At 39.0% G+C, this 15,894-nt stretch overlaps 1 protein-coding gene across 1 annotated transcript in view; it reads right to left on the reverse strand.

Moving 5' to 3' along the window:
* Positions 1-304: 304 nt before the first annotated feature.
* The window catches only part of LOC140240587 (collagen alpha-1(XI) chain-like), a 30,530-nt gene continuing 14,940 nt past the window's right edge, over positions 305-15,894 (reverse strand). Inside the window, exons 10-13 of the mRNA XM_072320348.1 lie at positions 9,777-9,886; positions 9,056-9,186; positions 2,280-2,424; positions 305-1,547 (exon numbers count right to left, since the gene is read on the reverse strand). Coding sequence (XP_072176449.1) covers positions 1,401-1,547; positions 2,280-2,424; positions 9,056-9,186; positions 9,777-9,886 — 533 coding nt within the window. The 3' untranslated portion in view covers positions 305-1,400. The remainder of the gene's footprint in view (positions 1,548-2,279; positions 2,425-9,055; positions 9,187-9,776; positions 9,887-15,894) is intronic.

Below are 15,894 nucleotides of genomic sequence, written 5' to 3' on the forward strand. Positions count from 1 at the left end.
AGTGATTTAGCTATACAAGTCATTTGAAAGAAAAACAATCATACATTTGTTATACATATTACATCAAGCAAAGCTTGGCATTTTCTCTATGAACTTTACACACTATGTGTCCAGCTGAACAAAAATCTATAGAAGTGACATGGATTGGAAAAGCAGAATAATTTCTCAAAGCATGACATCGTTTGTGGCTAAGAATAATGTGGCACACAGGGGGTTTCCACCATGGCACATAAAGAGTTAACCTATTGTTTGCTTTGAATGTTGATTGGCACAGAAAACCACATAGCCTTGTATACACGCTTGTCCAAAGTCCCTACCACAGGAAGGATCAAATTCAAGTTGTAGTCATTTCTACTTCCACCACTCCTATGGTGTTTTCCACTAAAAATTTTGAACCTCCTCTCAGAAAACAAAATAAGCATTTTTAGCAGTCCTAAAGTCCCCTCCTCTGATCTCAAGGTACTCAATTCATCTGTCAAATTGTCACCATACTTCAGGATAACTTTTACATTACATATTTAACTGCAGATTAAACCCTACCATGACAGATGAATGTACTAACTGATTGGCCTCAGAATGTATTTTTAATTTCACAGAGTCACAATTACTACGCTGCGATTCATGAATACTCTTAGTGAGCCTGCAATGGTTTACATACCATATTCATTTTTGTTCATTCACATTACATCATAATGCCTCATCATACTACGTCCGGGTTATCACTCTTGCTAACAAAAACAGCTGAATTGAAGTCCTTCCTAAAAGGAAAATAAAAAACAAACACGACCAACAATTTACAATGGATAAGGAATCGTATCCAGAAATACATTATGACTGAATTATCTGTACAACATAAAATTTATAAAACATATATGACAATCACCCCCTACAAATGAAACACATATCATATAGGCACAGATACAGACACAATGATTACAAACATAACTTAAGAAGCACTTCAAAATCTCCCAAACTAAAGAGAAACAGTAGCAGGGCAGACAAAAAGACTGTACAAATCTGTCGCTCCTCAACCAACACAGACATATAAAACAATCCACGCACAAAAACCAATCATTAAAAACAAGTGAGCAAACAAACAAATAAAGATTCCTCCGCCCCTCTTCCCCCTACCCTCCCAATAGAAGAAAAAAATCAGTTCACTCTCCTCTAGCAAAACTCTACGCAAATCATGAGGTAACATGTCAGCATGTGAACTGAAGAAGTGTTCGCACGAGGTCCTCAGAGCTATGTTTGCACTTTGAAAAAAGACCCACACCAATGTATCTATAAGTCTCTGCTTCTGCATGCACTGATTCGGGGTAAGGGCCCCTTACTGGTCATCGATAACTGCTTCCCCCCCTCGTGATTCACGCAGAGGGACCACGAGCCGGCGGCGGAATTCATAAGAAGCAGACGGGGCCCACGGAGAAGCCAAACTTTTGACCCCGACCCGAGAAACCCCGGGGCGCAAAATCCTTGATGGGCAGCTGCGGGACATTCTGCGTCGATAACGTGAAGATCGTTTTCTTGTACTTCTTGGCTCGTTGCTGTCCCACGCGATCCAAGCCATTGAGATGTTGACAGAGTTTGTTGGAAAGAGATAACATTGAAATTGATGGCAGAATGGAGGTAAAAGAGTACAGAAGAAGGGAGGGCAGATGCTACACAACTTGGACTTTTCAAATCCAACAGGTATACAAAGAGAAGCGGCTCATTTCTTCAGCCCTACCTTGGCAAAAGAGAGCAAGCTAAAAATTGATAACTCCTATAAAAATGAGCAAAATGAATCTCTTATTTACACTGACAGTTTACTCTCGGGTATTTTTCTGACAAAGCTTTCTATGACTTTATTTGTTTGGTTTCGTTTTTGTTTGTTTGTTTTTTGTACAAAAGTAACTTTTGAAGAAATTCCAATGACTTGATGCCAAATCAAATGAAATATTCCACAGTAATATGAGACATCTTATTTTATTTCTAACAAACTTCCACTGGAATTGTTTGGAATACGGATGAAATTATTTAATTAGAATATGTTTCAATAATCATATCTTTATAATTTTAATTCTTTTAAACATTGTACAATCCATCTATATGTTTATGCAAGTCATCACTGATGTGTTATTACAACAATTTTGTTTCAGTTTCATTTGATAAATTCATAGAGGTTAAGTTCTAAGTGAGGTGGAATTGCATTGTAATGGTGAAGTCAAGCCATTTGGGAACACATCAGAGGGGACTCATACTGTCCTCCAGAAAAGCAGATTTGAGGGAAATCTCACCTTACACCCATCCTTTGGAACATTGTACCCGGGGCTGTTGTTGTCGATGATGTCATCGTTGTAACCTTTGAACTGGATCGCACCATTGTAGTTGCTCTTCTTCTCATCAAAGTATGCAGGAACTCGTAGGCAGTTGAAGGTGAACCTGCATGAATGGGACATTGTAAATGCACCAGAAGGATCACCATGAATGACGACTAATCTTGGTAAACGTGTGATGGTACAGCCACATTCAGAAATACACAAATAATATCAGACATCACGTGATCAAGTTCAGAAGTAACCAATGTCAACCTAATTACTCCATTATCCTCTATGAAATGGGTCAAAATGAGACAAAGAATTTCCACAAATAACAATTACAGTTAACACAAAAATGTCTTCTGTAATGCTCTCTTTGATAAATCAACTTTTCAGCTCAGTTGCGAATGTTCACTCCAAAGCAACAGGTCTGCACGTGCAAAGGTTCTGTCATCACTATACCCCTGAAAGTTTTCCTCTTATCTATACTTAAAGCAAATCACAAATATGTACACACACTCTCTTGGATATCTTCTGTTAACATGATGTTCAACTCCCAGGTGCATAACCCCAGAGTGGGATTAGGTACACCTTTTTACTGCTGGTGTTTGCCAGGATACTGTATACACCAAATATTTCGCGAGGTTTTTATTTTTGTGAATTTTGCAAGTCGGGTGCTATTCACAAATTTAAAGGCATAATTTACTATTTGCAGATGAAAAAAAAAACCGCAGCATTAGTGCTTCAAAATAGTTCTAAAATGTGAGTTAGAGGTAGAAACAACCAATGTAAAAATTTGAACCAGTATGTTAAGTCTTGTTAAATATACAAAATGTGAGCAATAGTTATAATAAAAATGTTTCCAGACTAAACCGTGTACAGTTATGGTTTATTAAGAAAAATAGTGATATCTCCTTAAATTTTAGGTTTTATTGAAAAAATGTTATATGGTAGGATGTTTTGTGATATAACTGACCTACACATATCCATCAAATGTGATATCTTGAACATTTTTGAAATCACTGCTCCCAAAGGTAAACAGGGCCTTTAAGGACACACGGAAATATTGACTCTGATCCCCACATGAATGTGATGTGCACGAAAACATTTCTCTGTTCAGTACTGTACTCCATGAGCTTGACATCCTTGGGAAGTCCAGATTCATGAAAATTTAGAATTGCTAAATATATGAAGAGTTTGTTTGCAAAAACCGATAAGTCCATATCTGTCAAATGGAGATATTTGCGATTAAAGTTCAAGAAAAATAAAGAGAATAATTAGAAAATTTTTGATTCTTTTGACCATAACTTCAAAAATATACCTTTATATGTAGTGACCAATATATCATGTAAAAGGTATTATTTTGTACTTTATGACAGAGACCGTACTTCAAAATCTTCAAAAATGGACTTATCAGTTTTTGCAAACAAACTCTTCATATGTCGTATCTACACCACTTGCACTGCACACTAACACCCACTAAAGGCCTACAGGTTTTTTTTTTCCTATGCGAAAAAGAAGACACATAAATTAATGTTTCATCAAGTTTTAAAAAAGTTTTATCTGTTTAGTGCCTTCTCAAACTCACAAGTCCTGAGGGATTGTCCACCCTCTAGTGGCTACTGAGAATCAACACATGCACAGTTCCAAACACAACCCCCACACAGGTATAGTACACATTGCCAACACTTTGTACTTGGGGGAATTTTGAAGGAAGTTATGTTCATGTGATTAAACCATCTGAATTAAAGGAAACATCACAGGCTTTGTACCCTATAATATGAACAAGTCCAGCATACAGACTTTGAAGAGGAACACATCAAATAATGTTTCCTATCAGGTAACAAATTAGTTTTATTCCCTTAAGGAATAGGTAATGAGGCAGGGAAAAGAAACTAATTACAACACATATCAGTTTTAATCTCTTACAGATAACTGTGATCAGGCCGGATAAAGCAAAATAGCTTTGAACTTAAGCTCCTATCAGCCCAAATCACAAAATGATAGAGTGGAAATATGAGGGCTTTAAAAATAAACAAGAAAAGAAAGCAACTATAGAATTAACCCGTTGAGGACGAGTCCCGAGAATACCCGGGCAAGTGTCTATGGGAAATAAGTGCTGTAGCAAAATCAGCCCATACCCAAGAATCAGTTTTACTCTCATGACAGAGAAAAACGTGATAAAGCAGGGAAGAGACAAAAAAAAAATCCCCACACAAATTAGTTTCAATCTCTCAGAGGAATTATGTGAAAAGGAAGGGTAAAGGAAAATAGCTTTGTATTTGTTTAGCTCATACCAGCCAAGATCCGGAAATAATATCGAGTGGAAATACGAGGGCTTTGGAAATATAAAGAAACTACAAAATTAACCCATTGAGGACAAGTCCCGAGTATCCTAGGGCAAGTGCCTATGGGAAATACATGCTGTAGCAAAATCAATGAATCAGTTTTATTCTCTTGGAGAAATAGGTGATGAGGAAGGGCAAAAGCCTAGTCTTTGAACTTGTTTAGCTCCTACCAGCCAAGATCCTGAGATGATATTGAGTGGAAATATGAGGGTTTTAAAGATAAGCAACAGAGAAAAGCAACCAAACTAACATTAGAAGGGAGGAGCCTAAGTGAGGGGGAATTCGGAAATTCTGATCTGTTCATTTGCTCACAGCCAACACAATGGAGTCCATCACATTTTCTGGTTGGACAGGAGATGTGTGTCAGCTTGTCATTAAAGGTAGGGGATACCTTTTACAGACCTCCGAAAATGCAGCAAAACATTAAACATGAACCTCAGGGGACTTGTTTAGGCCACTGCTGAGAAATTTGGAACTCAACAGTTATCTACAATTTGAATAATGCACAAAACTCAACTACTCAGTAGTTCTATGTGTCAGCCACACTTAAGCCTTTTTGTTGCAGTCTTCTGTATCTTTTATCTATAAACACAAATCTAAACGTATAAGAGCTGATGTAATAACATATAGAGTGTGTGGCAAGAATGTATATAGAAATGTTTGTAAGTTTTGATGAACTTTCTTCACAAAATATACATGATGGACACACATGCAGTGCATGGGTCTGCAAAGGTAGCCTAGTAATGTACTGGAATTTACGGTGAGCCCCGAAAAAAATTCAATTCAAAATCTAACGGTCCATAAAAATGTACTAAATGTTACCTTCCACTTTCAATACTTTATGGGAGTTTCTAAAATGATACTCTCTTCAACATACCACTGTATTTATACAACTCTTCATTTAAGGCATGCAAATGGGATTCCCTACCTTTAATAGCTGCAGGTGTAGAGAGAGTCGTCTGTATCATCCTGTGCATATGTAACCTGTACACACTGATATCAACACATTGTGTGTGCGTGTGTCTGCATCTGTGTGTGTGTGTGTCTGTGTGACAGGGATAGTGTAGGAGCGCATGTGCATTGGATGTTTGCCTGTGTGCCAGTATAGTGTAGTCTTTGCAGCCAGGTGGTTTCCTTCCACACTTCATGGAAGGATTATTTGAATTACTTTCTTCTTTTTTTCTACCCAGAGCTATATATGGCCTTCTTCCAATTCATTCCATATCCTGAAAGAGTGCCTAACTCGTTAACATACCATAAGACATAAGAGGAAAAGAAAGCACATGTGTACAAACTACTAATGCTTGTGTTCCAAAAAAAAAAAGAAGAAGAAAATAAAAAACAACAACCCTAACCAAAGATTGAGGATGGGTCTGGCTGTATGTGTTCTACTTGTAGCCATAAACAGCATTTTGGTGATAAGGACTGTGTACATACACTGTATCATTCAGAATCATTTAATGCCTGTACAAGCACTTGATTGCTCCTTTACATACATTAATGGAACCAGATTTGCCACTTTTGCTGTAACTGTGACTAAAGAATCATTTCATGTTCACAATTTTCTTTCATTTTTGTTAAAAGCACTTAAGTTTTACAGAAGTTGAGAGTCCTCCGGACAATTTGGAATCATATAGTTTGGCAAATTCGACTCTCACAAAGCTTGTTTGTTTTTCCCCTACACTATTCATGCCAAACCTATATATTGCAATGTTATCTGCTGGCATCACCTCAACTTGGGAGCTAGAGTTTGAGATTCAATAGTAGGCCTACATACAACTAGTAAAACACCTTGGCTCCTACACTTGTACACACGTAAGCGCACAATAGTAGCAGTCAATATTATATCCACACACATTATCACACACATTATGATGCCTATAGACCGATTAGAGCGACTGTCCATAGAAGTGCGCCCTCTTAAGGTGACGCCATAACTGGGGACCATCCAGGCCAGGCCAGGGCCATCCAGGCCGGGGCCATCCAGGCCGGGTCGGCAAGCGCCGTGCGTGCGTGGCAAGGTTGCAAGCGGCAGCCAGTGCTTTTACCACCCAGTGTCAGCCGGCCAGCTATCTCTGGCAGCGATCGATGCATTTGGCTTTGTGACAACTGCATTTTTTTTTTTTTTGCTAGCTAGTTGTAAAATTTGCGGTCCAATAGTGACGGGCAAAATTCATGAAAAATAAACAACTTATACCGAGTACATGAGCGAATGGGTGGGTGACATACAGCTGTAGCCAAAACTTGAATTTCACGGTAAATATCGGTACGATCCGTGAGTGTTTGTTGACTCTATTTCTTTGGTGATGACTTGGGTATTCGCGTGTAAGCCCCATATATTCACATTTGTGTAAGAGAATGAAAACCGCTTGGGAGAACTATAGCTATAGGTGCAGGCAGACGTCTTGCGAGTAAGCCTAGACTGTTGAGAAGTTAACTGATATAATTAAATACAAATAATGAATCAGAATCTTGAGCTAGATATCTATAAGTATCAATATCAAAATTCAAATTTAGAGTTCCAGGCCGAAATTGAATACTCATCCTATGGTCAGTGCAATACTGAACATTCTAGAAGTGAAAACAATATAAGAATTTAGCACATCTTGAAACATTTATTTGCATGTAGTGTAGGTTGTAAAATGTTTGTCATAGTAATATAGTATAGCCAGGAAGTGTATTTTGACTTTGATGAGTAGTGCACCAAGCATAAAAAATCAGTGAATTATCAAAATCTTTGATCTGAACTTGTCTTCTAAAATGAACAATATATTTTTTACGAATATGCAGTGATAGCCTAATTAAATAGAGGATCTAGTAGGCAAAGGCCTAACCTTCTTTTGAAATCTTTGCATTTTTTATACTGTTGTATTTCACTAAATTGTCTCTAATTGTATATTCATCATGCGTCCATGGTGTCTGAATTTCATACACTGCGCCATGCAGCTTCCATTTCCATTTTTTCTGGTATTTTTGCACCCAACAACTGCACAATATGTTTTCCTGATCCTTCCTTTGAAGTTTTCATTGTAGATCAATATGTCTGAATCACTCAAATTGTCCAAAATAAAGGCATTAAAAGCCGCTGAAAGACTTTCGCACAGTGAGTAAACAATCACAATATTAGCGTGGCGGCCGGCTAATTATGCACAATGGGTTCGCTAGGCTTGCTGAGCTGCCAGTGCAACTCGCTGGGTAGCTAGCTCGCTGGAAGCCCCTGGCTATGGCAACAGATATAGCGCCGCTAGCGGCGGTAGGTGTACAGGTCATCGAAATCGAATCGGTCTATACCACACATGCCTACACGTGCAAAAACCCATGAATGACACCGTCCACTATGCCCCGCCCACTGTGGCAACTGACTCCTCCTCTTGCCCTACATCATGCTTTGTGTACAGGCATGTGCTGTGGTGCTTGAGTGTGTGTGTTGTGTGTATGTGTATGTGTGTGTGTGTGTGTGTATGTGTGTGTGGATATGAATTATGCAGTACATACAGTATGCAGTATGACCAAAGAGCTTGACACTTTAGGCTCATGCAATGAGACACTCTTTAGCCTGTGAAGTGCTTTCAAAGAGTAATATCCGGCAAAACAAGACTGGTATAGATAAACTGATGTGATGAAATAGCTGACAAATTACCCTTCTATTTTTTTTTTCTCAGTTTGGTTGGCACTTCACTCCTTTTCAAAGTGGCATAATGTATTAGCTTACCCAAAATGAGAATTTATTGAATTCATGTTCAATCAAGGATTGAACTGAATGGTCTATAAACCAAAGCTTGATAGGCATCTATTTCATTTTCCTTCCTCCATTCATACTGCCAAACACCAGGCTTGCTGTCAGGTGGATGGAGGCCCTATATACCGGCAAATACCACTTTAAGGCCTTATGATCATAATATGATTAATCATTATATCACAGATGCTTGTGTCAGTGAATTTAAAAGCCAACATTATACCTGTTGGTACAAATGGCAGAGGGGGAGGGGGAATAGAAAGAGGAGAAGGAGGGGGAGGAGGAGGAGGAAGAGGGGGAGGAGGGGGTGGAGGAAGAGGAGTAGGAGTAGGAAGAGGAGGAGGAGGTGGAGGAGGGGGAGGAGAAGGAGAAGGAGAAGGAGGAGGAGGAAGAGGAGGAGGAGGAGGAAGAGGAGGAGGAGGTGGAGGAGGGGGAGGAGAAGGAGAAGGAGAAGGAGAAGGAGGAGGAGGAAGAGGAGGAGGAGGAGGAAGAGAAGGAGGAGGAGGAGGAGGAGGAGGAGGAGGAGGAGGGGGAGGAAGAGGAGGAGGAGGAGGAGGAGGAGGAGGAGGAGGAAGAGAAGGAGGAGGAGGAGGAGGAGGAGGAGGAGGAGGAGGGGGAGGAAGAGGAAGAGGAAGAGGAAAAGGAGGAGGATGTTGACTACATGGACTTACAATTGAGTTGCTTCGGAACTCTTCATGTGCAAAAATCGCATCTGCACAACGTCTGCCTCATACTGGATCTGAAACCCGTCACCCCACTCCGAGAACCATTGACCAGAACGTTGCCAAGACCTTCCATCTACCTGCAACACGACACCATGACGCATGAAAATGACAGAACAAAATGAATGAATGAAACCAGCAAACAAATCAACAATCATGAATGAGTACAGAAACTTATAAATACTTCTGTATACATTAATATGAATAACTCAACGAACGATAATCAATCATGCAATAATGATATACTACAACACATATGACATGGATTATAAAAGTAATTCACAAACAACAAAAGGGAAACAGGAAAATTTTTTTCAATAAAACAGACTGTCAGAAGACATCGCACAAAATGAAAGCACATTCAGAAAACAGAAACAGGCATCAAATGATTGTACATCCACTCCTCTATTAAATCTAGAACCAGTAACCACCCTCCCCCCACCAGAAAAAAAAAAAATTGATGCTAGTCAAAAACATTTCCAGATTTATGAATAATGTTACCATATTTGTGAATAATTCTACCACAACGTAAAAGGAAAAAAGACTTGGGAAACTTCAAAGTGACGCAAATAAATTGTGCTGTAATCTCAATCTGGACAAGCGTGTATTAATCATATAGCACAGTCACATAGCATGAAATAACTGCTTCAGTTTGATGAGGAAAACTCACTGTCGCTATAGCAGTTGCATTCAAGCATGTCAAGCCACCCCTCTCAAAATTACAGTCTGCTTGGAATTTGTCACCTGTTGCACCACCATTGGGATCCAACCAGTATGTGCCTGTTGGATAGGGAATAGATAAAAAACAAAAACAAAAACAAAACAAAATGACTCAATTGTATATTAGCCCACTTTACATAAGACATATTGCTAAAGAGTGCCTTTAAGCTGGGCACTGAGACACAAAAGGTTGACAAACTTTACTCCATTTTCTAATTCCATTCATCTCTCTCCTTTCCCACTCTTTCTGCCTTTGTATACCTTTTGTCTCTCTGTCTTTCTCTGTCACACACACACACACACACACACACACTCACACACAAGCGCATAATATAGATTTCACTGGTGAGATGATGTGAAGTGCCTTTAAGTTGGCACTGAGACAAAAGAGGTTGACGAACTTTACTCTATATTCTTCCATTTATCATTCATTTCTTTCCCTCTTTCTGCGTGTGTATCTATTTCTGTCTCTGTCTCGATCTCTCTCTCTCTCTCTCTCACACACACACACATGACGATAGATACTGTATATGCCATATATTTCGTGAGTCTAAATTTTTGTGAATCGGGACTTGCCAACAATTTTGCGAGTGGTTAAAGTCGCGATCATGGAGTCTTGTGCTGAACGGAGAAATGTATACGCATACGTCACATTCATATCAGCACAAGAGTCAATATTTTCGAGTGTTTCTAATATAAAAATAAAAACCTCACGAAATATTCGGCTTATACAGTAGCAGTGGTGAGATCATGTACGACCTGACCCTTACGCAAGTTTTCATAATTAAAGGGGAATTCCAGATGATTTTCATGATATCACATCATGTAGGACATATATCAAAAGCTCCATGTATAGATTTGTGGAATTTATTGTGGCTCTTGAGCAGAGAAAGAATGTTTTGAAAAACCTTAAACAAATTACACTGAACAAGGATGATGACATAGCAGGCTCACATATTTTAGAAATGTAGCAGTGTAATTTCATTACAATACTGCTTGTTTGTGATTTCACCTGTGTATAATCTATGCATGCCTTCTTCTTTTGTTCTGCTTCCTTGAGCCCCAACTCATGCATTCTTATGGTGACCCTGCCATGTCATCATCCTTGTTCATTGCAGTTTGTTATAAATTTCAAAAATATTCTTATTCTTCATCCCAATTATCATAAATTCTGAAACTCTGTCCTCAGTACAACTAATTCACAGTTGTTCAAATGTAAAAATCTGAAAATCATGCGGAGGTCTCCTTTAAGCATGATGGAGGACAGACATCCTTATGGATGCATGATGGGAATTTTCCTGCCGCTGTTGAACTCCACATCACCTCTTCCAGTGACAGAGTGTTTATTCCTTGTGTGTCAGTGTGTGTGTGTGTGTGTGTGTGGGGGGGGGGGGGTCATCAAATGGCATAGCATCAGTCAGCTGACAAAACCTTTGTATCTCAAATTTCAGTGAAAATCATTCTTTTGGATTAATTGTCAGATAATCAGTTGATTGTGACGACCTGTCTAAATCCTAGTTGTCTTACCACCAAAATGAAGCATCCACAGCATGTTAAAGGAAAGGCAATCCCATTAGTTACAATGCTTTGACTGCCATGTTTTGTCTTTTGTTCGCTCTCCAGGATATTCGACGTTTTTGAGATACAAGGTTTTGTTGCCCTAACAGAGATATATGGAGGATTAGTTATGACTCGTCATGACTAAATACGACAGTGATGGTACTATAGAAAAGGATATCTTCTTCCAAAGACATTTGTATATCTGTTAAGTTTTGTCCTGCAAAGGATTTTTCCTTCGGCAAAGGCCTTTGCCCAAACGGCGACTTCGTCGCCACAGAATCCAGTTGGCAAAGGGTCTGAAAACCAGACTATACCAAATTGCGTTTGTTTACAAGCAGAGCCCCACTACGACAAAATATTGAAAGGTTTGAATTAAAAGCGCGGCCGAGCCCGGCAGTGTAAATGGACAAAACTGTTGGGCTCGGCCCCACAATTGAGGCTGGGCTCGGCCGCGGCTAGGCCGTGGCTCGGCCTAGCCCCGCACTGTAATCGGGGTCTATCACCTATGTGTGTTGCTTTCCATTCCATTTGGCACTCATTCAGAGCAAGATGTTTTTTAAGGATGGGATTGTTTTTCTAAAAGGTATACACATTTCCCACAGACACACGCCAGAGTTCACTTGGAACCATAATCTTCAAATGGATCAGTTCTGCACACCAACAAAGGCATTCATGCCCATTGTTCCTTGACTCTCGAGACAGTGTGCAGTGAGGCTTGACTTTGGCAGACACAACTGTGACAGAAAATTAGAATATGAACCTGTTGAAGATGGACTGAGTATACTCCAAACTCGTCCTCAACAGGTTAATACCTAAAGAAGTCCGATTTGGGACAATGCTACAATGTATTTAATCATTTTGCAATGCAGACTGTATGTGAGAGGAATGGAATTGCGAGTGAAACTTTCATTGTGCGGCAGGATTTGGCGATTTATTGATCAGTTTGGGCAGGATTGTGTGTTCGAGCAAAATATGCAAACTTGGCAAACCGTGGACCGAGTTGACAATGCGAACGTGGCAGATAAAGAGTCAATCTACATACATATCCATCTCACCATTTATCTGTTACTCTGCCTGTCTATCTGTGTGTAACCCTATTAAGAAATTATATTAATCTGCATGCCTATCTATCCATCTTACATTTTCCACATTCACTTCCATCTCTCTTTGATCTATTGTTATTACAGATAAGACTTACCAAAAGCACAAGGACAGTTTGTTTTGTTATTTGGAAATCTTTTACATTTGTAATAGATATCTGGTACTTGTTTTTAGAGTCAATATAATGTAAGGAGGAAATTGATATTTGCTCAGTAAACACAGTGCACGGATTCAGCCACCTGTTAAAGGGCTGTCGTCACCCGGTGCCCCCCCCCCCCCCCCCCCCCTCCCCGTCAGAGAGCCTGCTGTTTGGAAGCAGGAAGATGCATTGCAATATAACTTGATTCTTTCTGTTGATTTACAAAGGTTCAATTTTATTCATAACAATCAATACATTGATTAACTCTACCTGTGTATCTATCGACCTATCTTGTCTGTCTGTCTCTCTACCTCCCTCCCCCTCTCTCTCTCTATCTATCCATGTATCTATCCATCTATCTATCTATCTACCTGTCTATCTACCTACCTATTTTGTCTATCTATCTCTCTATCTATCTATCTATCTGTCTATCTATCTTCCTGTCTATCTACCTACCTATTTTGTCTATCTATCTCTATCTCTCTATCTATCTATCTATCTATCTATCTATCTGTCTATCTATCTATCTCTTTATCTATCTATCTGTCTATCTATCTGTCTGTCTATCTATCTGTCTGTCTATCTATCTGTCTATCTATCTCTCTATCTATCTATCTGTCTATCTATCTATCTATCTATCTATCTATCTATCTATCTATCTATCTATCCATCTATCTATCTATCTACCTGTCTATCTACCTACTTATTTTGTCTATCTCTATCTCTCTATCTATCTATCTATCTGTCTATCTATCTCTCTATCTATCTATCTATCTGTCTGTCTATCTCTCTATCTATCTATCTAACTTGTCTGTGTTTGTCTATCTATTTATCTTTCTATTCAATCATCTATCTATTATCTATCTATATACCTACTTACCTACCCAACTCTGTAACTCCCTACCTAACTCTAGACCCTTACTGAGTGCCTAACTCCAAAACACTCTTATACCTAACTTCACTGCAGCAACCCCCTCCCCCATGTATCTGGCTGACATTGATCATGCAATTACTTGCCTTTGAAAATACAACAATTACAGGCAAATCAGTTTGTTTGAAAATAAGGAAGTAGGCCGAGTCTGCTAAGTCAACTTTGCAATAGAGATTCAGCCAGCTTTTAAAATTGGTTCACACAATTATCCATCCTACCATGTAATGGAGAGCCCAGTGACTGGAACCACATCCTTTTAGACCTCTCTTTCACTTGTTTAACAAAAGAAAAGTGGGGAAAAAACCCTGAATATGTCAGGCTTACAAATTCATAATGAGCTGCTGGAAATGGGAAAAGGGTTAGCTCTTACTAGCACATGAATGAATCTCAATAATACACTAAGTTTAGTCTGCCAACAGGCTGAAGATTATCATAAGAGCATACTTTGTATCATCAGTTTCCTAAAAAATAAAATCAGCTAGACCTAAACCATAAAAAATTAAGATTACCGGCTGACTGTCTACTTATCTTGTATGAAAGGTGACACATAATCACATTTCAAATGGCATTTCTAAAACAAAAATCTTTTATCCACGAACAGCAATCCCTTTAATTGGTGATTTACACACATTTCATTGCTATCTTAAAAGTAATAAAGCTATATTGACACCAGCTTCTACTGGTGGGTGCTGGCGATTAGTCAACTATGAGTTTTTTGACATTATTTCCTGGTAGACAACTCTGGTTTGGGAACTGGTTTTCTGTTTCAAGAGACAAAACTAGAACCAAATAAAGTCCATGTACTCCTCGACAGGATACAGTAATATAATATGGACTGGCCTTGAGGGGGATATGACATTTATTGCCTGAACTAGAATTGTATTGCCCGAGTTGAAGACGAAAGTAGACAGTCCATATCATTATCATTACCCATTTCAGGCATCTTGAGCAGTAAAATAAATTACAATGTAAACTTTTTACAACTTCCCAATTCACGGTAACAATAATCCCACTCGGCGCCAGCTCATTGCGTGCTACATCCTTGTATACAGTTCAGGTACGCAGCGCTTGTATAACAGCCAACTCACACAGGCGCAGGGATCATCCTCTATTGCCCTCTGTCATGAAACTTGGGTATGGGGCGCACATAGAAACAGCAAGCTCACACAGTAACAGCAATCATCCTTTGGTTTTACGTGTTAACCTATGGGAATTTGCCCTTTGTCACGAAACCACTTTGCGAGAAACTGTCAGCAACAGCAAATTTTCCTCGCTGGGAGCTCAAGTGCCCGGATGCTATATTCCCCTCGTTTTTAACACGCAAATCCCATAGGCATTTGCCAAAGAGGGGAATACGAGAAATTCACCCCTCTTCTCCCTGCCATGCTGGGCCGCAATCCAGTGCGTAATACGAGGGAATACAATTTCATAGAACCACAGCTCAGATGGCTGATACGGGTAATAATATGTTATAGTTGATCTTCCATTTATCAATATTGTAAGTGAATACCTGAATATAAGAAAAATCCATTTCCACTAGAAAGAATTTTTTTGAGGATTAAAAACACACAAAAAAATTAAAACAAAATATCTTTAATTTTTACTTTTTTTATATGGAAATATCATATATACAAATTGAAAGGTAAAAACAGTCATTTCAATGATAATCCATCTTTTTATTTCTTTTCAAGGGCCAGTCTCAAAAGAAGATCACCAACTTAGATTAAAAACTGCCCTTCCCCCCAAAAAAAAAAAAAAAACCACACACACAAAAAAAAACACCAAACAAACACAAAACAACACCAAGCCTTGGCTGAATCTCAGAACAGCATAAAAAGCAACAGAAGACAAGGTATGCAAACAGACTATAGGCAGGATTTTTTTTTTTAATGTGCAACCTGAGCACAGTCATCTAGAATCTGCCAGTTTTGTTTCCTGATTTTTCTGGCTAACCAGGAAACAATGCATTCAGTCACCCACAAAGAGCATGGCACTTGTGACAAACATACACTTTCTCTTTCTCCCTCTCCCATCCCTCGTGCCCCCACCCTCACTCTCTCTCTCTCTCACAGGTTATTTTCTCAGAAAATAGCTTTCTCAGTCTATCACCCCATTTATGGGTAAAGGGAAATTGGTTCACATTCACTGGTAAAACTACGCGGCTTTGCCAGGAAGTAAAGTATCAAATGTCACTAATCACCTGATACCACTGAAACATGTTGAAATGTCACATGACAGATCCTCAGGGGAACTTTCAGTAAACAAATGATGAACACTAGTGATGGATATAGGAATGTTCTGGATGAGGCTCCTTTTTATTTATAACATTCATCTGTA

Source organism: Diadema setosum, chromosome 17 (assembly GCF_964275005.1).
Source record: "Diadema setosum chromosome 17, eeDiaSeto1, whole genome shotgun sequence".
Lineage (NCBI taxonomy): Eukaryota > Metazoa > Echinodermata > Echinoidea > Diadematoida > Diadematidae > Diadema > Diadema setosum.